Source organism: Balearica regulorum, chromosome 4 (genome assembly GCF_011004875.1).
Source record: "Balearica regulorum gibbericeps isolate bBalReg1 chromosome 4, bBalReg1.pri, whole genome shotgun sequence".
NCBI lineage: Eukaryota > Metazoa > Chordata > Aves > Gruiformes > Gruidae > Balearica > Balearica regulorum.
In genome coordinates, this window is record NC_046187.1 from 21,324,577 (window position 1) to 21,350,420 (window position 25,844).

The 25,844-nt window shown below is 43.4% G+C and overlaps 1 protein-coding gene across 7 annotated transcripts in view; it reads left to right on the top strand.

Moving 5' to 3' along the window:
• The window catches only part of ADGRL3 (adhesion G protein-coupled receptor L3), a 524,509-nt gene that overhangs the window by 474,184 nt on the left and 24,481 nt on the right, over positions 1–25,844 (top strand). For 6 of the 7 annotated variants that reach the window (XM_075751366.1, XM_075751367.1, XM_075751368.1 and 3 more), the window contains 3 exons: positions 12,521–12,689; positions 15,497–15,622; positions 18,254–18,350. In XM_075751366.1, the coding sequence (XP_075607481.1) occupies positions 12,521–12,689; positions 15,497–15,622; positions 18,254–18,350 (392 nt within the window). Of the gene's footprint in view, positions 1–9,166; positions 9,194–12,520; positions 12,690–15,496; positions 15,623–18,253; positions 18,351–25,844 lie in introns of all 7 variants that reach the window. The other variant, XM_075751372.1, reaches the window with a different exon arrangement.

The window sequence follows — 25,844 nt, forward strand, 5'->3', positions numbered from 1 at the left end:
TTCTTCCCTCTTGTGGAAACCTGCTCCCATCCCATCTTCTGCAACAATAGAATAAGCACTATATCAAAAACCTGAAATTCCCTGGAAAAAAATGTATTTATTCCAAACACGCTGGAGAGAATGTTTTTAGGTATTGTGGCCAGATTCAAAAGAACACATGCTGAAATCCCACTAATGGGGATGATGCAAAAATGTCCTGCGCTGCAACCTTCAGAAATCAATCCACAAATGACCAAAACAAGCCCCTCTCAGCTCACTGGCTGCCGTGGGAGCTTCAAATGGTCCAGGGCTAAAGACACATGGCCCTGATTTAATGGATAAATAAAAAAGTATTCTCCCAAGTTTCTGGCTTGAAACAAAACTCACACCATACTCTTTTTTTTTTTTTTCCATGGTAGTCTCTTGCTCACAAGCTTACGGAAATAAATTTGAGAATGTGCAACCTAAAAGCCAAAAGTAGGAGCCAAATGCAAAAACTCAATGTTGATTATTACTATATAAAACCTCACAAGGCCCGGTCTGGGCTCTTTTAGGGAGCCTGGCCCAGGCTGGGGGAGGCGAGGGGCGATGAGCATCAGGTACAAAATTGAGAAGCCCCTCTGGAAAGTATGCTTCTTTTACAAGCCATTGCCATATCCCACTCTCCCCATATGTTGTATGGGTGTAAGTGATTATCTGCTCATTTTCTTTCTTTAACATATGTATTTTATTTAAAGAGACATGACTAATCCCAGCCCCCAGATTAGCTTGTTGTTTCAGTCCTGCGAGTTTTCTTAAGTCATAAAAAAAATCCTCAGAGTTAGGTAGAAAATTGAAAACAAAGGTTAAATAGAACTTCCAAAAATCATCTGCAGGAATGTTTAAATTAAATCCTCGATTTAACACAGCGGTATTGTGCTGGCAGGAACAGAGGTTTACCAGTCTAGTTTTATTTACTCAGCTGATTGAAATGCAGAAAAAGTAAACATCCTGGGTTTGGTGCAGTGAAGAATGAGTTAGACTTTTGAAAATGCAAGATTTCTTCTCCTTTGGTAGGACAAGCTTACATTACCAATGCAGAACAATAATTTGTAGCAGGTATCTTTCTACTAAAGGAAGATTAGTTTGTGCTTTATTCTAACCATTTTAGAAACAAGTGAAAGTAGGGAGACAATAAGGATTATTTCATCTGTTGCTATTGAGATTTAAACTCATCTGTTGGTTTCCAGATCTTTTTTGTTTAATCATGAGACGCTACAACTTACAAATAGTTTGTGACACCGAATAGTTTTGTTCACCTGAGGGACTTGACTTGCAGAACAGCAGCACTTTAATTACTTCTGGGTTTGTGATTGCTTGGGAGTGCACAGTGAGGACACAGCACAAGGAAGGGGTCCAGCTCTTGGGAGCGTGCCCAGCGCAGCATCTGGGTGCAGAAGGCCCAATCCTGTATCTTCAGCATTCTCAGTTCCCGGTGAAGTAAGGGCTGAGCGTCCCTGGCACCATGCAGACTCCTTCTTTGGAGCAGCAAGTGGGGAGAGGGGGTTATGTGCACCCATGCATCTTCAAGGAGGTGCATGCGTTGGCGTGAGTGGTGGAAAGGGTGAGGTATAAAGGGTTTGAAACACAAGGCAGTGAATGCAAACACTTACAGGAGCCACAGTGAACCTCTGTTAAACATGACCTGAAATCCTGACTGGCCATTACCTATAACTTACAATGTTAAGTAAAATAGCAGTGCCTGCAAAGAATGAGCTTTCTGTTAAGATTTTCATACAGCTCTACTAACAGAATAGAAAGACTAACTGAGCAGGCTGTTCAAGAATAGGGCATTGAAAATCTCTCCTTTCCAGCCAGCTGTGCTATATGCAGCTTTTTTTGATGCCTCTGACTTCTGGGGACAGCAGACTCAGAGCAGAGCAGCTCCAGGGATGCCTTTTGGAGAGGAATCATCCCTGGATTCCTGCTCCAGGAAAGGATAATTTGATCCTTGGGAACAAAAAGAGTCCCCGACCCAGTGTTTGGGTCTGGATAAACTTGGATGAGAAATGAAGTGTGTGTTTTAATGGTGCTTGGGATGTGCAGACAGCATATTCTCTGTCACCAGAAAACTTAAGAGAAGTGTTTTGAAAGGATGACCAAGTGATCTGGGTACTTCTGAAAATGAGGAACAGCTTTTTCTCTCCCTTAGAAAACCTCCTCCAGTGCGAAGTGTAGATGTTAGCCACGGAGTACTGAGCTGGGCATTAGAAAATGCCTGCCTCACTTTCCCTGTACAGGAGCTCAGGCTATGATCTTCATGCCTCATATGGCCTTCAGAGAGAGTACCATGCCTTCACAAGCCCGACGGTCAACTTAGCATGTCCCTGGATCCTATGTAAGAAAGTACTGAGCTTCCTAGTCCCCTGGGTAGCTCAGTGCTGCTCCTATATAGCCTTCATCTGCATCTCTGCATCAGCAAACTTTGAACAGGCAGCCTAAAGCAAACGTAGAAAAATCACTTGGAGTTGGCACAAAATTAAGTATTTACAAGCTTTCTACCAAGAAAAGATACGGTGCATTTATATTTTGCCAGAGTGCAGTCTGTGAGCACCTCGGACACAGAAACCCTGCCGATGCTGAAAAATCAACTGAGATGATTGCACTTCTGTCTGGGTGCCTTTTTTGCCCAATGATGTTGATGGCAGCATCCGATTTTGTTTGTTGCAATCTGCTGTTGTTTGAGTTTTTCACAGAAGGTTGGGTTAATATCTGACTGTTTTGGCTTTGGGTTTTGCTTGTTTATCTATGGTTTTTGTGATGGCTACCTTAACATTGAATGGTGATTGTAAAGCACTAATCTGACTACTGACAGGTGTCGTCCTTTCCGAACTTAAAAAAAAAAAAAAAAAAATCAATCAGTGGTTATTGATTTGAGAGAGTGTCCTGGAAGATATTAAATACCTAAGGTCTTTCTGTGAACCCATAAATCATGATTATTGTTTTAAAAGGTCATACATTTTAAGTATTTTGTCAGCAAGCCCTGCTTGGTGCTATTTGGATAATACAAATGTATCTAAAGGCTTTGCTGAATCCGTATTGTGTGGAAACAATCCGATGTGTGGTTACACATCAGTGTGGTTTGAATAATCATGCCATGCCTTTGCAAAGTTAGGAGGAAGGAAATAAAGAGGGTAAGCAGTTCTGAGGGTAATTAATTACTTACAGAAAATGAGATGAGCTTAACAGAATTGCTCTTTCCAATAGCAATACTTAAGAACAACTCTCAGAAAGCAGGCCATGACTTCCCTGGCCTTCCCTGGAGCTGGGGGGGAAAGGGATGATGCTTTGCCTTTGGCAGAAAAAAATCAGGCATAGGTGGCCCCAAATCCTGGGCTTGGGCATCACATAGGACCAGGGAGGGTTTGGCCTCATTTGCCTGGATAAAATTTTCAGAACTACCAGTGGAAGTCAGAATTGGCTTTCAATCTCTATAAAATTTCGCTTATGCCAGGAGGTAGGACCCCAACCTTTACAGAACTCCAAGGCACATAAAGCCAGGGGTTTCTTCTGCAAATGAAGCTGTGAGAGGACCACTGACCCCCGAGATGGTTACTGCAGTCTTCAGGGGACTGGCCACCAACTGTCAAAGACGATGCAGGAGCCAGAAGATGAGACTTGTAAATGATGGCTTGGAAAGCCATGTGATGAATGCCTGTAGCCTAAGGAAGGCGATTAGGAAGACATTTGGCTTCGTGCCATCAAGGTGGTAACTTTGTCATGAAACATGAAGGCAAAATCCTTTAAGCACTCTTTTATTGCTTGCAATTGATTTTTCTCACCATGAAGACACTCCTTCACTAATTAGCGATGAACCCATTTGCTTTATGAGGGTAGTGCTGGACTTTCCAACTCCTTCCTGTAGATTTTCAGCAGTTCAATAAATCAATCCTTTCTAATCCTTGAAATTTTTTTAAAAAAAAGGGGGGGGGGGGAGAAAACAAACATCCGTACTGCCTCATATTGGCAGGCAGTGAGGAGACACAATAGCACGCTTTATTTTGTGTCTCTCTCGTGCTTGCCTGCAGGAAACGTCTGTGTCTCTGCTTTATTTGCGCCATATTAAAATGAATTCCACGGGTCTTTCCAAATGCTTTTGAGGAGGCACATCATCCATCTATTTTTATTTGGGTTTCATCACCCGTAACAGCTACTAAAGGTCCTGTGTACCCATTTCGGTATTTTTTCTCTCTAGCCAAACCATGTTATTTTGGGGCCCAAGCACTGAGTCCATGTACTTACTGAGCCTTTTCCTGCTATCCTGAGAGATGGGAAAACACTTTGAATTGTCAAAAGAGTGATAAATTTGAGTTACGTAAAGTTAAACCATAAAGGATTGGATAAAATAAGAACACCTGAGGTTGTTTAGTTACGTAGGGTTTTACTAAAGGCCCAGTTTTACTCTCAATGATGTGGTTCAAAAACTACATTTTGTTAAATATAAAAAAAAAAATAGTAAACTCTTTTCAAAATGTAAGAAGATCAGACATTTTTCTTTTTAAATGAGAGCTAAATAGCTGCTCTTTGATAACAGGCTTTCTCTGTTCAGCAGCATTTTAGGAGCAATCTGTGTGTGAAGGTAAATTCTTGCCTTACTTTTCCTGCTGAAAAAAAAAAAAATGAAGGCTTTCACAATCCAGGATATTGCTAATCTACATACTTGGAAGTGGTTTGCACCATATAATATATGTTGCAGATTGTCTGTGGCTCTGTATTGGGATGCCAGTGTATATGCTGGCAATTCTGTGACCTTGTGTGAAAAAGGTACATGCTGGGGTTTTACAAGGTGTCGTGGTTTTACCCCAGCCGGCAGCTGAGCACCACGCAGCCGCTCGTTCACTCCCCCCCACTGGGATGGGGGAGAGGATTGGAAAAGTTAAAGTGAGAAAACTCATGGGTTGAGATAAAGACAGTTTAATAGGTAAAGCAAAAGCTGCGTGCACAAGCAAAGCAAAGCAAGGAATTCATTCACCACTTCCCATGGGCAGGCAGGTGTTCAGCCGTCTCCAGGAAAGCAGGGCTCTGTCACGCGTAACGGTTACTTGGGAAAATAAACGGCATCATTCCGAATGCCGCCACCGCCCCCTGCCCTCCTTCCTGTTCCCCCAAGCTCCTTATATGCTGAGCATGACGTCATATGGTATGGGATGCCCCTTTGGTCAGTTTGGGTCACCTGTCCTGTCTGTGTCTCCTCCCAACTTCTTGTGCACCCCCAGCCATCCCGCTGTCAGGGCAGTGCGAGAAGCAGAAAAGGCCTTGTCCCCACGTAAACACTGCTCAACAATAAGTAGTCCATAGAACAAAAACATCTCTATATTATCAACGCTGTTTCCAGCACAAATCCAAAACATATCCCCACACTAGCTACTATGAAGAAAATGAACCCTCCCAGCTGAAACCAGGACACAAGGGTAGGCAGTGCAAAAGGGGTTTCCGAGCTTAGGATGCATTGGTTTTGAAGTTCTTTAAGTATCTAAACAAGGATATAAGTAGCTAATTTTAGCAACTTTTAAAAAAAGTATTGGTCTGGAAATATCACAGACATATAGAAGGTAATATGAACAATCCTTTCTCATCACTGAAGGAGAAAGTACTCTGGGAAATTGAAAGACATCTAACTTAAATAAGATTTTGAAAGAGTTTTACATGATGTGTAATTAACCTTAAGAAGTCTTTGCCCCAAGGTAGAGTCAGGGCTTTTTTAAGATTAGAAAATGAATTAGGTATTTATACAGATTGGTAGACCATCCACTATCCATCATCTGGGCTGCAAGGAACACAAGGGAGGTGAGGTAAGATTTCACAGGTTAAACGAATAACGCAACCACTAAAGATCGGCTTTTTAACTTCAGATATTTGAAAGTGAAGCCCCCACATAACCCACCATTCAGGTTTCCTCTGAATTCAGTGGAGAAAGGTATTTCTTCAGGGAGTGGCAAAGCCTTACCTACCTTAAATACTTGTTCTTGCAGGGGATAAATTGCTCTTTGTGGCGGTACCAGTCTCCTGTTCACTATGGAGGGATCAGAATCCCGTAGTTTAAATTCAATGGGCTGTATCCCTTACTGCCAGGAATTGGAAGAATGTATCCAAATCTGGAGAAAGCACTTTAGATCTAGCATCTCAAGCTGTGCTAGGCTAGGCTTTCCAGTGATTTCTGCTTCAACTATTATTTGCTTGTACCACTAGTGAATATAATCTCAGTTTTCCAGTTAGCAGCTCTATTTTCTTGTAAGCTAAGGCTCTTCCATGGCTTTTCTCTTGTCTAAGTGATGTTTTTTATGTATTGCAGATAATGACACAGTATTACTGCAGCACTGATACATTTCACAGACTTTACCAGGGGGGAAAAAAACCATTCTGGAGTAATTTTTGTCAGACATGAATTGTTGCTAACACAAGAGTTAAGCTTCTTACAACAGTTGAGTTGGTAAAATGAAAAGGAATGATCTGTATTTCATGAGGCATATAAGAGACTAAGTCCTACAGGCCCCTATGTGTAGAGATTTGAAGTGTTTGGGAGTTAGGTGTCTTTGAAAATCTTGCTTTTTTAGGCACCTGCTTGCTTTGGGTAGTGGGTCCTAGGCACATCCAGGGTGGAAATGGGGTACAGACTGCTCAGGTCTTTTTGACGGTTTTCTCCTGAGCTGCTTTGAAGTGTTAGCCTCAAGCTAAAAGGCAATCCGAGTTTACCGATTTCGCATTTTGCCTGCACAAAGATGAAACGGAGCCTTCAGCTGCCTTGAAGAAAGGCTATTAGAGATCGCTGAGAAACTTCGTGAGGATCTGGATAGCAGCAACAGAGTAAAAAATTTCCCTAATTCTCTCTTTTTATAACTTATCACCAGCGACATTTCAACAGTCAAATCTTTACCATAAAACCTAAGTGCTTGTGAATATAGTAATAGAAATTCATGCCCTGCTCCTGCCCACATTGCTGGGCTGGGAGCTCCAGACTGTCTCATGTCTTCGTTTAATTTAATTGCATCGCAGGGGAGCTGCAGGTCCTGTGGTGCTAGACGTGCCACAAGCACAAAAGGAACCTGCCCCAGTGATCTTGCAGGCTTGGTGGATGAGAGGGCAAAGAGAAGCAGAGGGATTTGACCAACATCATACTACACAGCTGGGGTGGGCTGGAGATCCCTGGTGGTGCAGCTAAGGGGGGAGCCTTTTAATACCACTGGCTTTGCTGTGTTCCAGCTACCTCCCCAGATGCACTGCGGATGTCACACTGTCTCAGCCTATGTTTTGCTAAGCCAAAGGAGCTGAGCTTGCTGTGTCTTAGAAGCAGGGGCTCAGTTCCCTTCATCAAGCCACCTTCTCTGCACTTGCTTCCTCCTTCCTTCCTGATCCTGATATGCTTTGTGCTTTCCCCGTGCGTTGTTAGGTACCACCTTTGAGTGCCCCAGGGTAGCTCAGATGTCCTAATGTGGCTGGCAGATGTGGCACAAGATCTAAAGTGAGCAGCTGTCAGGGTGGCAGCTGCTGACCAGGGGAAGCCCTGCAGGGATGGCAGCCAGGGAAGTTGAAGGAGTGGTTGGATGCTGGAGCAGAGCTGCAGGGAGCTGTGAATGGCTGGGGAGGGATAGGGGTAGAGGCAGGGGGGCCACAGCCAGGGATGCTGTAGGTGCTCAAGCTGAGATAGCACTGCTTACCTGGCAGTGATGTGGGGACAAATACCTTCTCTCCCATAGGATGTCCTCTATGTGTGTCTCGCTGCTCAGAGTGGGTTTGGGGCAAGTGTTATGAGGGTGTCCAGATCCATCCCATTTGACAACTTTTCCTTCCCTTTCCCAAAGACCCCACGTGACCATGCCAGGGCAAAGCTGGGACTGGCAGAATCGCTGCCTCTTCGGTCTCAGCCAAGGACAAGGTGGGGAGAAAACAGGAAGGTTTTGTACAATATACTGTGTGAAACCACTTTCCTCCCCTGAGGGCTAAATCTTGCTCCCGTTGATACTCAGATGGCCCCTCTGTGGCTTCAGGTGCACATGAATGGTGCAGAAGTTGTCCCTGTGCGGCTTCAGCCGTTGTGAGGAGAAAACACAAAGCCTTATCTTAGACATACTTAGTGTTGCTCTCAGCCAGAAGTTACTGCTCAAAGTCATTCAGCTTTAATACACCTCCTTTCTAACTCGGGCTGAAGCTGGTCCCCTCCGAGCGGAGCAGTTAGTTTGTTTAGCAGAGAGTGTAGCTTGACAGGTTGACAGTATTGACCGAAGGAGATCTCAGCAGGATGGACTAGCTCCAGCTGCGTTGGCAGGGGTAATGAGATGAACATACTGAACCAGCCTCCATCTCTGGCACCCATGGTGGCCACTGCAAGGGATCCCAGCTTCAAAAGCTGCACACCAGGGAGGAGAGGAGGCCTGGGAGAGTTAAGTGCAGAGCCTGTCCAGAGGGTCAGGGAGACTCCCCTAGGAGAACAGCTGTGACTGATCTTGTGTCCCCACAGTGACAGAAGCTCATTTTGAGTAGTCCATCTTGTCGTTTTCACTGCAGCAGGCTGCTTTGAAGTCTTGCTACGCAGAGTCCTTTCTTTGTCCTTCCCCATGAAATGGGAGTAAATAGGTAAATACTTTCTGTCACCTAGGGCTTTAGAAGATCCTAATGCCATTATCTCAAAAAGAAGATAGTGCTGCAGTCTGGCTCATAAATTGGCAACTTGGGAGCTACACTTACGAAAAAGTAAACGGCAGTAAAGAGGTTCCTGTAATACACTACAGGACCGCAGACGGAGAGTGCTGGAGCACGGTGACGTTTTGCCACCTGAATGCACGAAAGCCTTCTGTGGTGGCTATGCTGGAGTTTCAAAACTCATCTTCTCCAGAGATACCCATGATTTTTAAAAGAGATTTCAAAGTCAGTTGACAGTTGTGTGATTGGAGCTAGGAGGGGTAGCTGCAGCTCGCAGCTAATGATGATCGCTGCTGTGTGTGAAGCCAGCATCCTCTGTCGTGTTTCAGTTCCCTGGGGCAGCGAGCCAGGCTGGCTGCTGGTGTGTACCAGGCACACCTGATGCCAGCCCGCCTTTGGTTTTGGTGATGGCTAGTGGGAGAAGGGAGGGAGACTAGTAGTAAGCTATATTCTCTGTGTTGTTATATTTCTAATGTTGGTGTTCTTGTCTTTATGTCTATGCATTCTTTAGCTATGAGGATAACAGACCCTTCATCAAGTAAGAATGACCTGAATGGCTGATAAATTTCGTTTATCAGTGTGGTCTCATGAACCAGCTGTCAGATCAATATTGAAAAATCATTAAAGCTTCTGTCATTCGCATTTGAGGCAGAAGAGCAAACTGTGCAGGAAAATGGTCAGGCGTACAGTTAATGTGCAGAGTAAATGTGCTGCATATGTATTGCCAACCAATTGTCACTGCATTGGCTTTATATTCTTTGATTGGACATTACTTGAATTCAAGGTGAACGATCCCAAGTTAATCCTGCATAGTACAGACTTGTTATACCAATACAAATACCTCTGGTCCACTGTGCTCTGTCACTGAGAGTGCTTTATGGTAATATAAATACTGAAGTAAATTTTCAGAAAGGTGCATGGGTGGTAATCCCCATGATTCCCGTTCTAGTTAATGGGAGCATTGCAAGCAAGTCTGTCTGGTGCAGTGGAGGCTGTCTCCTTACTCATTGAAGTACCTAATTGTCCCTAATTGTAAATCTCTGATTTTCAATTACACCAAAACATGGATGGTTTTGTGTCTTTATTGCTATAAAATTGCACTACAGAAAAGAAAAACTGTGAAAAAGCAACAGCAAGTCTGTACAGAGAGCAAAACAAAAACCATAAGCCGCACCCAAAAAAAGGTGAAGAAAGCCAAAAATGCCTAGAAATTACATGCCTTAGGGCATCCATACTTTTTCTTCTGCAACCAAAAAGTAATGCACAGTAGCACAAAATAGAAGCAAATCAACTTTGCAGTAGACTTTCAGTTTGTTCTTCTGGTGAAGAGTCCTTTGTGTTCATTCTTGCAGCATCATTCCCATATTCTCTTTCATCGCTTGGTTCTTTTTTTTTCTGCGGATACGGGATGGAACTATTCAAAGTAATCTCCACACCCTCTTTATCTCCAGGTCTTGTTTTCTGAAGCACAACACTGTAACATGCAGTTTGCACTGTTGAGGGTCTTCTAACCCACAGGTTCCTTTCCATTACTGAAGGTAGCATATTTCCACTAAATAACTGTTTCAGTCCTGCACATCTCTGCAGCCAAAGACTCTTTAATCGGGTTCAAGAACTGGCTGTGATTCAGAGCAGAATAGCTTTCTGATATCCTGGGAATAATTTTTAAAAGACTCTGTAAACGCAGGAAGCTTTTAATCGTGGAAAAGAAGAGAACAGAAGGGGAGGGAAGAAAGTGTTTTCCACTTCATTTGTTCTTTTTTTAAAGAAAAAAAATTGTGTTTTTTAAATTGGCATGCAATTAAGATGATAATGTGCTCTCACTGATGGTGGAATCTCAGGGAAAAAAATATACCAAGTGGCTAAAGCTGTAAACTTTATCTAGTGGCTACCTTTCTGAAGGATTTTGAGAGTGCATTTTCAATTTTGCATCATGCTAAATATTTATTAGTGGGATTGACTGGAAATGCTTCAAAGGAGCTGTTCTGGTCTGCTAGATACATAATAGTGATTTTTAAAGAACTGCCTTAATAAGTGGTTACCTTAGGGAGCTCTTCTGGTCGTGTGGTTAAATAATACATATTTTATAAACTTCAGTGGAAGACTTAATGCTGTATTTTCATTCTAATACCTAAGGAAAAAAAAACAACAGGAAACATGAATACAACATTGGTGTGCTTCTGTTTGTGACAAGCCCTGCTAAAAGGAAAAGGATTCAAGGCTGCATCTGCCATGGAGTCTCCATAGTGGAGATTGCCTGCCTGACCTCTGCAGGCAAACTTACCTTTCCCCTAAGCTGCTGCTGCTTCATCTTTCTCCCCCTTGCCCCATTCTCTGCTTAGCAGATGGAAGCCCAAATATGCCCAAACCCTGGCGAAGTTTCTACAAGGCTGAAGTGGCTTAGAAATGTAGTCAGGTCCTTGTCCCTGCAGGCCCTTCTGCGGCACCCCAGGCTGCTTTGAGGCAGGCAAGGAAGCAGAGGTGCTGGCTGGCTGCAGGCTTGTCTGCTTTGGGGAACCGCAGGGTTAAACAGTGAAGAAGGGGTGCAAAGATTGGGTATCATTGCATTCATTTTTATGATGTTACACCTAATGATAGCAGGTGAAGACAGAAGAAAATCAAGGCCTTGAGGGAAAAGGTAAAGGGATGCTCACAATGCTGCTTGCCATGCACTTCTTGCTGTGCTTCCCAGCTAGAAGTTGACTCCCTCCCCTGTGCTGCAGCAATTCCTTTAATGTTGTATGTAATTTAGCATGTGGAAACTCAGGAGATGGCTAGGAGCAGGACCCAGTTCCTATCCTGCCTGTCACACTTCATCTCATGTCCTGGTATTGGAAGATCAGTCTCTGAGAAGTTAATTTAGCAGATGACTAAATGTTATTTAGCAGGGTAACATGGAACAGTTATCCTGCCATCCCAGCAGAGCTTCCAGCTTTCCTGAAAGTGCACTGAAAAAAATAACATGCAGCAGCCATCCCATGTCCGCAGCTCTGTCTGTCCAAGCAGAAAGTCACTGGGAGAAAGCAAGCAGAAACTGCAGACCACCCATATTTGCTTGAACAATGTTTGGGGCCAAGCAGTAGCTGCACCCCTGCTCCTGCTTTCCTCTCGGGGTGGAGCAAGTGATGATCTTTTACAGCTGATGTGAAGAAGGATTGCCCCTCCTTTTGTCCAAGCAGAAGTGTGGCTGCAGCTACTGTTTTAGCAAACATGGTGTGTGAGTGCCTATACATGAATATATATTTCCCCTCATCACAGGGTGGAAGAAGTGTGAAACAGCATTGCAGAGAGCCTCCTTGTGCACAGCCGATCTGGCAAGTGGTGAGGGCTCGCCCACCTGCTTGTAGTTGTTTATCTGGCTTACAGGCATATGGGAGACTAGCTAAAATGCAGCAATACATGTGTTTTGGTGTTAAGTGTAAAGAAGATAATCCAGCTGGCACTCCTGCCCCAGTGAAACCAGTGGACACTAAAAAAGTGACATTTAGAGTTGTTTTGGTTGGTTTATTTTGTTTTCCTGCCATTTGCAGAAATAGCATCTACATGTCATTTACATACACGCTGCTTTTACATTAAAAAAAAAGAAAAGAAACATTGTGGTTATGAATATGCTTTGGTTGTGATAAATATCTATGCTCATAACATTTTCCTTTCCATATATTTCCTCAAGCTTGAAGATTTGTAAACTGCATCCAACTTGAAGACAAAACCATTTTAATACACTATTTTCTTTTTTGCTAAAACCACCGGCAAAGTCTTCCTGCTTGTAGACATGTGCCTTCTTTTGTAGATGAAAAACCAATCCCTTTTTCTTTTTTTTTTTTTTTTGTTTTTTTTTGTTTTTTTGTTTTGTTTCTCCCAACAGGTCCTGGGTTATAGGTGCAATAGCCCTACTCTGCCTATTAGGACTGACCTGGGCCTTCGGACTCATGTATATCAATGAAAGCACAGTCATCATGGCGTATCTCTTCACCATATTCAATTCTCTGCAGGGAATGTTTATATTCATTTTCCATTGTGTCCTCCAGAAAAAGGTAAGACAGACAGTTCCCAGCAGCAAAAGAGGTGGTAACGGGGTGTTTTGTTGCCTGACAACCGCAGGATAACATCATCTGTGTGCCCTGAATTCGTCTCTCGCAAATTTATCTCCATGAACCTAATAAGGGTGGTATTTAGACTGGAAACCGGCAAGATGCAGGGGAATGAGGTGATAACGAAGATATGTGGCAGTGGCATTTCAGCAGCTGGGTCAGAGGAAAGGGAAAAGGCAGCTGGCAGTTTGCAGAGCTTTACAGTAGCGAACCTGCAAAAGGGCTTTGCCTGCTGTCGGCCAGATTTTTCTTTCCCATATGCTGGTGCAAGATGGGAGGGACTCCATGAGCATCTGGAGGGTCCTCGTGTGGCTGAGCGCTCAAGCAAAATGGAGCTTTACATCCTCATTTGCAGTCCCTGCAGGAAAACACCCCTTTCTGTAGCAGTATATATGGGTTGATGGGGCTACTTTCCCCACTTTTTTAAGTGAAGGACCTGTGCTCTGTAACAGTCATTAGCCTTTGTATTGCTTGGTCCTAATGTGGGCTTTTGGAAGTGTTCCTCAAAGTAACGCAGTAAGTGCTTCGTAGTGGAACTTGAAGTATGCCCCAATTAACATTTGCAAGATAACAGTGGAGTAATTTAGGTAAACCCTGAGAAAAAAAAAAATAAAAATAAAAATCTCTGTGTGTATATGTAGATCAAACTTACAGCCTCTGACAATCAGTAATAAATATTTTTAATAACCATTTTATTCTCCACTGAAATTCAGTAGTACAGAGCTCTCTAATTCTGTGCATGTCTGCTGATAATTTTTTATGTACATCTTGGTTTCAAAGGGCAGGTTTTTTAACCAATATAAACATAGGAAAGAGTTTATACTTGGAAACATCTGGGTCCCAGTTTCTCAGCGTAACCAGTGGCTTTTGGTGAAATGGCGTACTGGGTAAAGTCAGGGATATGTTGAGGTGTGTTCTCCATCCGAGAGCCTTGGGCTTGCTCCTGTGTTACCCACATTTTCCTGTACAGGGAAGGGAGATCTGACCTATGAAAATGTAAGCAAAATTCAGCGTAGCAAGTGAGCTCTGCGAGCGATGTCTCTGGAAGGATCTGCAGAGCTGTGTGAAAATGTAATTCTTGAAACCAAAGGAAGAATTTTGAGGTTCAGAGTTTTGTCCTTGTCCTTTCATCTCAAATTTGTGCATCTTAAAAAAAGCTTTATCTAGATGCAGCTGCCTGATGATGATCCCAAAACTTTCAGCTAGAAAGTTTCCAGGCAGGATGATAATAAGAATGTAGGAAGCATCACCGTTGCTAATTAAACCTGCAGATGCCTCTTTGATGAGGAGTTTGAATTTCTGCACCATTCTCACTGGTCCATCCTCTCGCCTCCAATGCACCTCGCAAAGGGTCAGTCTCTAACCTGGCATCCCAGCGTGGCACCGCAGCCTCCTTTGGCTATCAAGGTGCTCACTCGGCATGGAAGAACCATTCTCTTTTCTGTCTCAAGCTAGTCTACACCCTTAAACCATCACTGATGACTGTGGGATCGCTGCTGATTTATGGCTGCATAGAGGGAAGGAGAATGTAGCTAGTACCTTGCTGTGGGGTGCATGCATCTCTCTGACCAAGAGCTGAGGGAGGAATTATTTGAAAGGAGGAAAAAAAAAAATCCTTTCCTTTCCTATCTATCATAGAGTAGAAAATCAGCAAAAAGCTGCAGAGAGGCAAGCAGTGGGTGGCTAATTAAAGCAATTGAATTATTTTCTCTCAGCAAAGGATTGATTAGGCACTCGAGCATATTGGGCACTCGTGGTATTGTATTTGTCTCAAGCGCTTAAGGAAGAGCCTAATGAAAAAGCTGTAATTTGCTCTTTAAGCAATTGTTTCACAGAGTTTTGAAATGCTCATAGATAGTCTGGCAAAATTTCATGGCTGTGTGCTCCAAGGAACCTCAACTGGTGTTTTGGACATGCATGGTGTTTTTTGGCTATTTTTTTGACGATGGGCAACGTGACCTGGTTTGGGCTTTTGAGTACAGTCTGCTCATTTTCAGTCTTATCCCATCTGGTTTCTGGGTATTGCTGCCCATAAAAAATCACACCTGAAGCTCAGTCAGAGCTTAGATCCTGCCCTGGCACAAGTCAGCGTAGTTCCTCTGAAGCAAAGGAGGTGGCACAGCTTTACTCCAGGCAAGGAGTTGACCCAGTTTGACTGCGATGCCCATGTAAAACATGACTGGCTTGCACAGTGCTGTGGGAGAGCAGGCTCCAGCCACCCCTGTGCACTGGGAATATAATCTCTAGGGCTGCTGGCTCTGCAGTTTTGTTGAGTTTCAGTTTGACTGCAAGAAATATTTTTTTTAAAAAACACCGAAATAAACAATAGACCTTACGTATTTCTTTTGTAGTTTTTCTTCTTAGTCCCCTGCCAGAAGCAATAACTTCTAGTACGTTGACGAGCCAATATGCTAGTTCATATCAAATCTATGAGGATATTAATTTTCAGTCATAGTGTATCTGTAGTTTCTCCCATGCTCCTTTGATGTGCTTCAGAGGCAGCTACAACCAACTGGTGTCAACGAGCAGCTTTGCTGCATAAAACCAGTCCCTTACGCCATCGTAACCAGTGAGCTCACATATCGCAAGCATTCAGCTGCAAGGTGTAATAGGCTTCTTCCCCATAGACTGCAGCAGCTATCGTTTTAATGAACCACTGAGGAAAAATCAGGGGCCATGTTGAAAAAAGGGAAGATGATGGGTTGGAGGAGGAGCTGCCCATTAACTGTTGTTGCTCTTTCTGTGGCTAGGTACGTAAAGAGTATGGAAAATGCCTGCGCACACATTGCTGTAGTGGGAAAAGTACAGAGAGTTCTATCGGCTCAGGAAAAACCTCGGGGTCACGGACACCTGGAAGATATTCCACAGGCTCACAGGTAACCTGCACTTCTTGTCCATGCCCCAATGCTTTGTGCCACCACACCGATACCCTTCACAGCTATGCTGGGAGGAAACCTCTCGGCACCAAAGGAGCTGCCTTAGGTGTCCCCCCAGTGTACCCACAGAGGTTTCCCTCCCTCCCAGACCTGAATTCAACACAGTGGCTTCTCTTGGGATTTGATGGCAATTAGTGCCCCTGCAAGAACCTTCTAAATAATTGTGATGAGAATAAAAAGTCTAAATTTGCCTTCCAGAGGCAGGTGGGTGGGTGGTCATCACCTGAGCTGTCCTGCCCATTCTCCATGGGAATCAGGAGCTGGGAGCATTTTGTCAGCTATGCTACATCTGAGTATGTCCTTTAATCACGAGCTGAAGGTTGTTGTCACCACTATTGCTGTATACAGGAATGATGCTATAACAACCAAGTATTTTTCTTGCTACCAAATAGGCAGCAAGAGTCTTGCAGTAGCCTTCACAGTGAAAGTGCTTACTTTCTGGCATTTGGTGGTTTGATCAATTCCTTACCTCACTCAATTTGCCTTAGTTTATTAGACCTCTTAGGAGAATCCATTGGGGTCAGATTATCTTATTAAGTTACTGGATTTGTTACACTTTGGTCACCTGAAAATTCAGGTTTTGTGTAGTTTGTGCACTTAGCAATTTTTGAGCTAACTTGTACATACAGATGCAGATTATGGATGAACAGTTCATATAAAATGAAGAAGCTTACTTCTTAATCAATAGAAGCCAAACACAAATTTATTCAGTATTACTAATAGAAGTAATTATACATGACAATTCTACTATTAAATTATGAAAGACATGCAGCAAGTAACAATTTATAACCTCCCAGGAAAACCTAATTGGCAATTTATGTCTTGGAGCAAAATATTATTTTTCTTCAACGGTTTCCAAGATGTCATCCAAGACCTCCCCTTTGGCATTTACACAGGAGTGGATGTTATGCAGGGCAAATAACAGCAATAGGACATGGAGCCTCTCTCCAGTAGGCCATCAAATCCCACAGTAATCAATAATGTCCAAAACTCACTATATCCAGCAACATTTAGTTAGCTGATTTGAAAGCCTTTGGTTTTACGTAACTTAGCTACCTGGTAGGTGCCCTCCTCTCTGACAAGGAGGCACCTTAATGGGCCCTCCCTCTTGGCAGTCTCAGCACAAGAAAACAAGCCCTTTTGAGGGTCAACTGCATCTCCTGGCAATAGTACCCTCGTGGCAGGTGAGGTTTGAGGTACCCAGGAAGATTATTTTACCTGAAGAAGCTTGACCTTGGAAGGATGGAAGTGCCTGAGAACTATCGTAGGCTGGAGAAACCTCACATGGGTGATGGAAAGTGGATGTAGATCAGTCTGAGTTGTTAAAAGCATCTGGCTCCTAACTTCTGAATAGAGAAGTTCATGAAGAGGAAAACTCCTAAGATCCCTTTTTTTTTCTCTGAAAAGCACTTGGGAAACAGAATAATTAATCCACTATGGATCATGTCAGAGAAATACAATAGATTAAATGTCCAGGTGAAAAATAATTTCTGTAGAAGTACATGGGCCTCATGTCACATTGTGCTTCCGTTTATAGAGGGTTAATGCATGATTAGGAGATGCCATTACTACATAGTTAATGAGTAGACTGGGAGGCACTTTTCAGCTGTGACCACATGAGTAAGCACTGGAAAATCTTGCATGGCTAAGATCCCACTACAGGAAGCACTGGATTTTTAGCAATTAGGAAAAGCATGGTCTGTCACAGTGGGAGCCAGCCTTCCCGATCCCCCAGACCGCCTAGCACCACTTTCACGCAGCCATGGGACACATCCATCATGGTCTGAGAGGTGAGGTGAGGTGAGGGAGAGTTTCCCCTGGACACCTGAGTTGCCCAGTCATCTTCACACGAGGAGCTCACAAGATGCATAATGGTTAATTTTTTGATCTTTTGCAAGATCTAGTTGGGGAGGAGCAAGACAGTGGCGTAAAAGCCACAGAGTTAGATACTCCAAAGCATATTTGAGAAAAAAAAACAGAAGGCAAACGTATTCGGGACACGGTTTCTCCAGCAGCAGAAGCTATACCACAGATGGCAAAACCAGTAGGGGAACAGAATTCATTCATTTGTGGGTTTGGCCCCCCAGTATTTCTCAAGATGGATAGTAGGTATAGAAAACTTCTGTTCGTTCAGGGACACCAAGACACAGATCAAGTCTTCTGTTACACTTCATAAAAAATAAGACAGAAGCTGTCTGAGTTAGTACAGGAAGCATGTGTGCTTTTGTGTGTAAGTTATTTTTCCGTTATTTAGTGCTATATTGGTAAATCTGTAGCTCGCATGGGTCTGGGTTTCTCTCATATATGATTTCTATTCCTTTTTTAATTAAGATGTAAGCAATCCAATTATGCACTTCTTTGAGATAGACGTTTGTGTTATGAAGTTAGGCAGGCAGTGTCTGGCATGCAAAAGGTGGGTTGTAGCAAAACAACAACCCCTTGCTTACAGCTGGCTAGAAGCAAGTCTCATCCTGACCTAGACATGCCAATAGCCATCTTCAGTGAGGCAGAAAGAAACCTATATGCAGCTGCTAAAAATTCATTACCTGCTGTGGTTCAATCCCTCTTCAGAGCCGGATTCGTAGGATGTGGAATGACACAGTTCGAAAGCAGTCCGAGTCTTCCTTTATTACTGGAGATATAAACAGTTCAGCTTCACTCAACAGAGGTAATTATAAACTATTTTTCATATCTCTAACTCTTGTGATGGTTTTAAGGAGTCTGAAATGTGATGCCCCTTTCCCCTTCTCACCTCGAACAGCACTGGACTCTATTCTCCCACATAAGAAATGTTACAATGTTACCTGGGGTTTGTGGTGGTTGTTGCCTTTTTTCCTTTTTCTTTATTTTTACACATGCATTTTCAAGAATTGTCATTTCTGGAAGGGAGTTAGGAAAAGCAAAAAAGATAAATGAAGTTGAAGAGAAATCTGCCCTTTCCCTCAGCAAACTGCTAGTGCCAGAACCTGCTGAGGTGTCAGACCTCATTGCTGATGGTGAAAATGGGCCATTATGGCACTGTACAGCCTGTGTTAAGCATCACAGGAGTCCTGCTTGTCCTGGGTATGTACCAATACTGTCATCTTTATGGAAGCAAAAATGAACAGCAGAGCATAGATGTAAGAAAAAACTGTGCTTGGAACAAAATTGTCTGCGTTGATGATATACCTAGTTTGAAGAACTGACTGATGTGGTCTTTTATAGACATCTGTGGAGGAAAGGCTATCAGAAACATATATGCCAAACAAAATGTGTGCCTGGCACAGGAGGAAATCTGAACAGCTTTTTTAGAAAAAAGTCTTTTTCAGGGAGTTGCAGGAAAATGATGGTAAGGGAATACCAGAAAAAGAGCCTCAGAGATTGGTTTCTTTCTCCTCCAGTACAATTACTTCATGGCTTAGCAGTGAGCAACCAGATGCCAAATTCTGTTTTGTGTATCTGCCCAGCTGATGCTGGAATTAAGGGTGTAGAATTGGGATTATTGGGCCCAGCTGTTTTTTCATGATGGTGAAAACCAAAAGTATTTCCAGTCCTGATGGTTGGACTGCAAAGATCAACTGAGAATTGGGTTGGGACTTTGATTCTTATTCAGTCTTTATTCACCCAGAATTCCCACTGATTTTAGGATGAGTTTTGCCTGAGGATAAACTTGAAGGATTTTGACTGTGCTGTTAGTAATATTGACTACTGAGTACTGGGGAACTAGGGGTACACGATTCAGTGCTCTGAACATTATATATATTGCCCAAATCAGTGCAAAGGGGAAGGCAGTTTAGTTAACATGGAGATGTACTTTTCTTCCTCTCCCTGGTGGTTTTTGTGCCAGGCTATTTTCACTTTGCACTGAAGATTCATGGATAAAGAAGGCTGTAAGATGCTGTTACTGCAAATGCCTGATTTATCCACATGCGTTGCCCTCGCATCTCTCTCTGTCTTTGCATTGAAGACTGGAGAGCTACAGCCAGGCTTCTCCAGGGCTAATTTAGAAGGGGGTTGGTTGTCGCACAAAGTTTACAGCATGAACTACTGTTTCCCTTGGCCATCCATCACTCTGTCTCAGCGGCAAACCAAAATGTGTTATGTATGAAATGTTCACTCCTTTAGTTAGCGCAGAAGTTGACTTGCTCTCCAATGCAGACGAGGCTACAAAGGGAAATGCTGTAACAAACAGGAGCTTCTGGGCTTGTCGGCAGAAGAAAGGCATCTCTCCTTTTTCAGTTTAGGGTTTTTTTCAGTGCAAAGAAGGGAGCATGACCATAAATTGGGAAAGCTGTGAAGAGGTTTCAGGCGGGCAATCTTCATCCCAGTGTGGCGAAAGCCTGTTACTAGATGTGCCTGTTATTTAAAGGTCAGTTGGGAAATGAACTGCCAGGGGAGGCATCTTCAAAGCAGATTTCATCCAGCTATTTTCCTTGTGTAACATTGGATGAGATGAATCACCCGAAGGGTGTGAATCTCATCACTGACTACAGAAGCAGCCTGATAACCGGCTTGGAAGGGAAGCCTTTTAGGTGGGACACTTAAATGACTTGAATAAGTTGTACTATTATACAGGGGCAATCCTCCCTCTTTTTCACACTGGCAGGCACAATATTTGTTGATGTTTTTTTTCTTTTCTGTTAGACAGAAGTATCTGCAAAATGGAGGTTAAAACATTTCTTTGGGAGTTAGCATCTCAAAAGCAGCAGGCGGTCAGTTCTGCTAGGAAAATATACCTGACATCAACAGTAATCCCAACTGCATGGGGCCCTAGATATTTCACACTTTATCCTGTTTATTCCAGTTGAAAAGAAATGTTCGTGGTCTTAGGGCTTTGCATAGAGGATAAGTTGTTTCTTCAGCCTCTCCAGAGAGAGCTGCAGCCTGAACAAACCAGTGGGGCAGTGCAGTTTTCACAGTTCTTGTCTTCCTCTTAATATTTTAATATGTATCAAGCCTTAAAGGAGCTGTATCACTAATGTTTTATTTACAAGTTTGCAATAAAAGCTGAGATGAGTGAAGTGCGAGCCTTCAATTGTATGGTTAGTGGCTTTCCCTGCCCAAGGTTGATACAACAGGTTTGCATACCTGTTCAAAAGTCCCTCTCTAGCTCTCCCAGCCTAGACACCTTTTGCATTAAAGTATCTGTATTATCCCAAATTGAACATTCTTTGCATGCTAGTATTTTTCCCAGAGCCTGCAGACAGTAGCCCCCTTTCTAAAACAGAGATCCTTTCTCCCCAGAATCGCCCTCCTCCAGGTCCTGGCCCAACTCCACTTCTCCATGTCCTGGGCCAGCCTTGAGTTTTCACGTTTCTGTCGTGGGAGCAGAAAGCAGTCAGACATCCTCCCGATGGGCTACTTTTTCATTTAAGCCTTTTGTTTCCCTGATCACATTCACAGTACTCACAGTCCCCTGCCACTTGATAACATCCCAGGCAAGACTGCTCTAGCTATCTGTACTCCTGTATGACGACCAGTATCTCTCTGTACCATCCCTCTTCTTCCTCCATGAAGCTCCTGGGCATCAGTCAGACTTATGGTGCCTGTGTTAGTGCATTCCTCCTTTAGACATGTAACTATGTCTTTTTCTGATTTAGCAGATACCACAGTGCTTATGGCTTTTTTCAGCGCCAAATCCTCTTTGTCTACTACCCCCCAAAGTAATTTGCCATAATGTTATTTTTCTTATTCTCATTTATTATACCAGGAATTTCAGGCATAACCGCAAACTTGCCTGATATAATGTGTTCTGTAATGAAAAGTATACTTACTCTTGACTCCTAAAATATACACAAACATTTCAGATATTTCCTGAAGGTAACGTCTAATCACAGATTAGAAAATGTTTTAGGCTTGTTTCCCCTTGCTGCTTGTTATGGCTTAGTAATGGTGTGTATTTGGGGTTGTTCTACTACTGAAATCAGGAGGAAGGGAACAGAAACCGGCTATGGATTTCCTCTTCTACCACCAAATGAAGAGCATGGCAGTCCACCCTATGGTCATGAACTCTGTTTCAGGATCCAGGGGAATTCCTGCTCCTGGCACTCTCACTCGGCAACCTTGCCCAACTTTTTACACCATGAGTCTGGCTGGACATTTCTGTCATCTGTTTCACATCCACCCTGTGCTCTACATTTCTTTTTCCAGTGCTGAAAACTGGGAGGGGTGTAAAAGCTGAACCAAGCTGATTACCTCGTGAGCAGAAAAAAAGAAGTCTCCTACACCTGTAGGGTGTTTGGTGTAAGTGGTCTTGATACAGGCACTTCGATGCAATGCTGAAAAACTGGACCAAAAGGGATACATGTAGGATGGACTTTTTGTAAAACTTACAGCTTTGAAGGCTAAAAAGTAGAAGGTATAAAGGGAAAGCAGCAGACAGTTTTCCTTTGTGTTAGGTTCATGAGGAGAAAGCAGAGCAGATGACTATTTCATTTGTAAAAACAGCAAATTTTTTGGTACTTGGACTAAGGACAGTTTTTAAAAAGAGCTAGAGATTAAAAGCAGTTAACAGCATTACTGTTATTCCAATTCTGCTGTACTTGTGCTTTGGTAATCTAATCATGGACCTGTACTGTATCCATGGATTGAGCCAGCAAGGGAAATCAGGGATGTCTCGTAGCATGGTGTTGATGGCAAGAGGAGTGGATGGCAGGGGACTGCTGTCAGCATGAGCATGGCTGGGCTCTGATGGTGGAGCACGGGCCCGAGCTTTGGGTACATCCAAGTGGCCACCTCAGGAGCATGAGGGACAGGTCTGTTTGCACCTTCCGAGCGTTACTGTCAAAAAGCACTTGGATAGCTCAGACAGCCTTGCAAACAAGCAGTCAGAACATGAAGCAGCAATGCAACTCCAGCCTATTTTTATCCATGTCTTAGGTGAGAGGTAATACAGAAATTACTGTCTCTCTTTAGATATGAGACAACTGAGAGAGAAGAAACTTCATCATGAACTATATGGTTCTTTGTTACCCTTCAGGTTTTCAAGTTGGCAGGGTGTGGTTGGTTGGTTTTTGGTGTTGGTTTTTTGTTGTGTTTTTTCCCAGAGGAAAAATGGAAGTTATCTGTTAAAGAAAGGAGTGATCCTTGTTTTGGTGAGGCTTGAGAGCAGCAGAGACAAAGAAGAGTTTGTCACTTGTATGAGGCAGTGCTTTGTTATAGGAAAATGCACTGATGGAGCTATGTATATCCATTCAAGTTAGCAGATAAGGGGAACTATATTTTCATTTGTGGCAAATGGTTACTGCATCTTAATGGTTTTTCCCTCTTTGGGGAAGTAAATGGGCTAGGGGTAAAGCCACTAGATTTCTTTGAAAACAGAAACTCCAGAAGTCTGTTGTGTTGGGTCAAGTGCTGTACTCCCACTGTAATGCTCTGAGTCTTGGCTTGCAAACTAGGCAGCAAGTTTAATAGTTTATTCCTTAATAGTCTTGCTATACAACAGGAGTATGTGCACCTCTTGTCTTTTGGCTATATGCATATGTACTTTATGTCCCCTCACCTTCAAAGCACTGCACACCATCCCCACCATCCTCATCCACAGAGGTCTCCTGGAGGCATTTCCTGGTGGTCTACATTGCTGCTCCACTTGGCTGAAGGACAAAAAACATCAAGGATCTGTAAGAGCAGAGCTGTTTCGTGAGGGAGAAGAGCTGGGAGCTGAGGGGGAGTCAAGAAGAAGCCATGCCCTCATTGACAGGATATGGTCCCACAGGGGCTTAAGCCAGCAGGCAGAGCTGGGTGCTGGTAGCAGTGCCCTGGACAAGGTGAGGAGATGAACCAGGTCCAGGGTCCAGCCCAGAGCAGCAGAAGATGTTGGCAGAGACAAGGCTGGAAACGGGGCTACAACCCAGGTCCAAGGTCCAGCCAGGAGACAGGCACAAGGCCAGGACTGGGTGCCCAGGGCTGAGCAGGGTGTGTGGTTTCCCTGTGGGTCTCACTGGGGCCCCTAAGGCCTATCAGGGTCATCAGGACCATGACAGCTGGTGCAGGATTGGAGCTCAGGACCTCTGGCAGCTCTTCCTGCAGGATGGTGAGTCTTAAATATGAATTCATCCCTGTGGCTCTAAGGGTCTGTTCATGAGGGAGTATGCCCATGCCAGCAAACCCCATCAGTCATCACAAAGCCCTGAGATCCCCAGTATTGGCACATCAGCTATTATTGCTGGCTAGGAAAGCCATCTTCATTCCCTCTTTGTTCCCATGCAAATGGGCTGAAATGGGAAGTGGAAATGAGGGCACTGTTTGTCCCTGCCCCTGGCTTTTTCTCCCCAAATGCGTAAGTGTTGCAAGTCTCAGCTTCTAAGTAGCGCTCCAGAATAAATACTTGATTTCCTTTGCTTTATTATTTCTCCCCTGCGTTTTTATATCAACCACAAAGACTTAATCTGAAACGTACACAGGAAAAAGGGAAATTATTGCTACTGTTTTCAGAGATAATCAGTTTAATGTCAAATTCATGTGGATTTCTTCATAATGAACAGAACAAATTGAGCTCAAATTCAAACAGTGGGAATCTGAGTCAGAGAGGAAAATTAAAATGAAGAACATTAATATCCTGATTTCTAACCCAACCGAGACCTGATTGTTTCCTAAATGAAATCTCCCATCAAATTCCTCCCACCCACCCAAAAATATAATTAAGCTGTGATTTCCAGGCTGAAATCGTATCTGTGCTGTTAACTCAGCAGGGATGACTGTGTGTGTTGCAGGGAGGGTGGGTGAAGTTTTAAATTATCTTCAGGTGGCCGTATTATCCTGCATTTTTAGGAAGCAGTTATTTAGAAAACACAGTAGAAGGTAAAATTCTTACTTTGGTAGGAGATTGTCACTCCAGAAGACAGGAGCTGCGGGTTAGCACTGGGGCACAGCAGTGAGTCAGATTTGGGTTGCTGTCCCCAAATCTTCCCTTTCTGCTCAGGGGTTGCCAGGTGTATCTCAGTGTTGCAAGATGAAGGTACTTCAGTCTAGCTGTCTGCAGGGGTGGTAGGTGTCATGGTCTGGACATAACTTGGCAATACAGCAGTGAAAACAGGGTAGAGTTTGGTGTGATTAAAAGGAGAGACAGGCAGAGGAGGAGAAAAAAAAGAAAAGGAAACAGCAACATGGAAAAAGGAAAATTAAGTCAAGTTTCCCCTGGGGATCTCAAACCCCATCCCCGGTACACTTCAAAGAGTGATTGCTGCTCATTGTACCCATTTGCAATGCTGACCCTTTGCTGCCGGTGCCTAGATAAAGCAGAGAGCGGGTGGAAATTTGGACCATGGAAGCGCTACTGTTGTCATGCGTCAGTCTTTCTCAAGATGCTCGTTCACTCCTTGATGGATTGACGTGACCGGCGTGACAGTCAGATTTCTGCTGAATTTATGTTGCATATAGAACAAATAGCAAGCAGACAAGCTCTGGGAGAGGTGGAAACGCCTCTACTCATCTTGATAGGATATTCAGAGGGCGCCATCAACTGATCTATCAGTCTGTCTAAATGCTTCTTACCTGCTCTGAGTAACACCTATGGCACTTCTTGTGGCTTAAAGATAACAGAGAATAAATACTTCCTCTGTTTTCTTTCCATTTCTTTTCTTTTTACAGTTGGCAGCAAACAGGGCCCCAGTTTCTCCTGTGAAGTCAGTCATTTTTCATGTCATGTCTTTCAGAGAGATGGTTTTATGGTGTGGGGATTTTTTTCATTTTAAATTATCAGGTTGTGGCTGTACAAACACACAGGTTGGCAGGCAGAGCTAGTGATGACCACTGCAATTTTTAAACATATTTTCAAGTTTGCCAGATCACTTTTTTGTCTTTTATTCTTGTTACTGTTGTTGTACCTGGGTAGGCAGGTTCAGTGCAGCAGATTCCCAGGATGTCCAAGGTGCCTTCAGTTGCTTTCCTTGTTCATGAATACATCTGCAGATGCCTAGAGGGAAATCACTGAAATATACCTGGGTATAAAAATACTTTGCTTTTTTTTTTTTTTTTTCTGAGCACTAAACAGTTCAGAAATAATTGGACTAAAGAAAAGTGTCTGTCTCCTGCAGACACTTTGCTCTTGTGAGTACCATCACTGCATGACTGGGCATGTGATGTGGAACAAGAGTTGCATCTGTTTAAATCTGAGCTCGCCTGGAGATGCTTTAAATGTTTTGTGCTCCATTTACAGTGATGCTCAGGGTTTTATGGAGGTAAG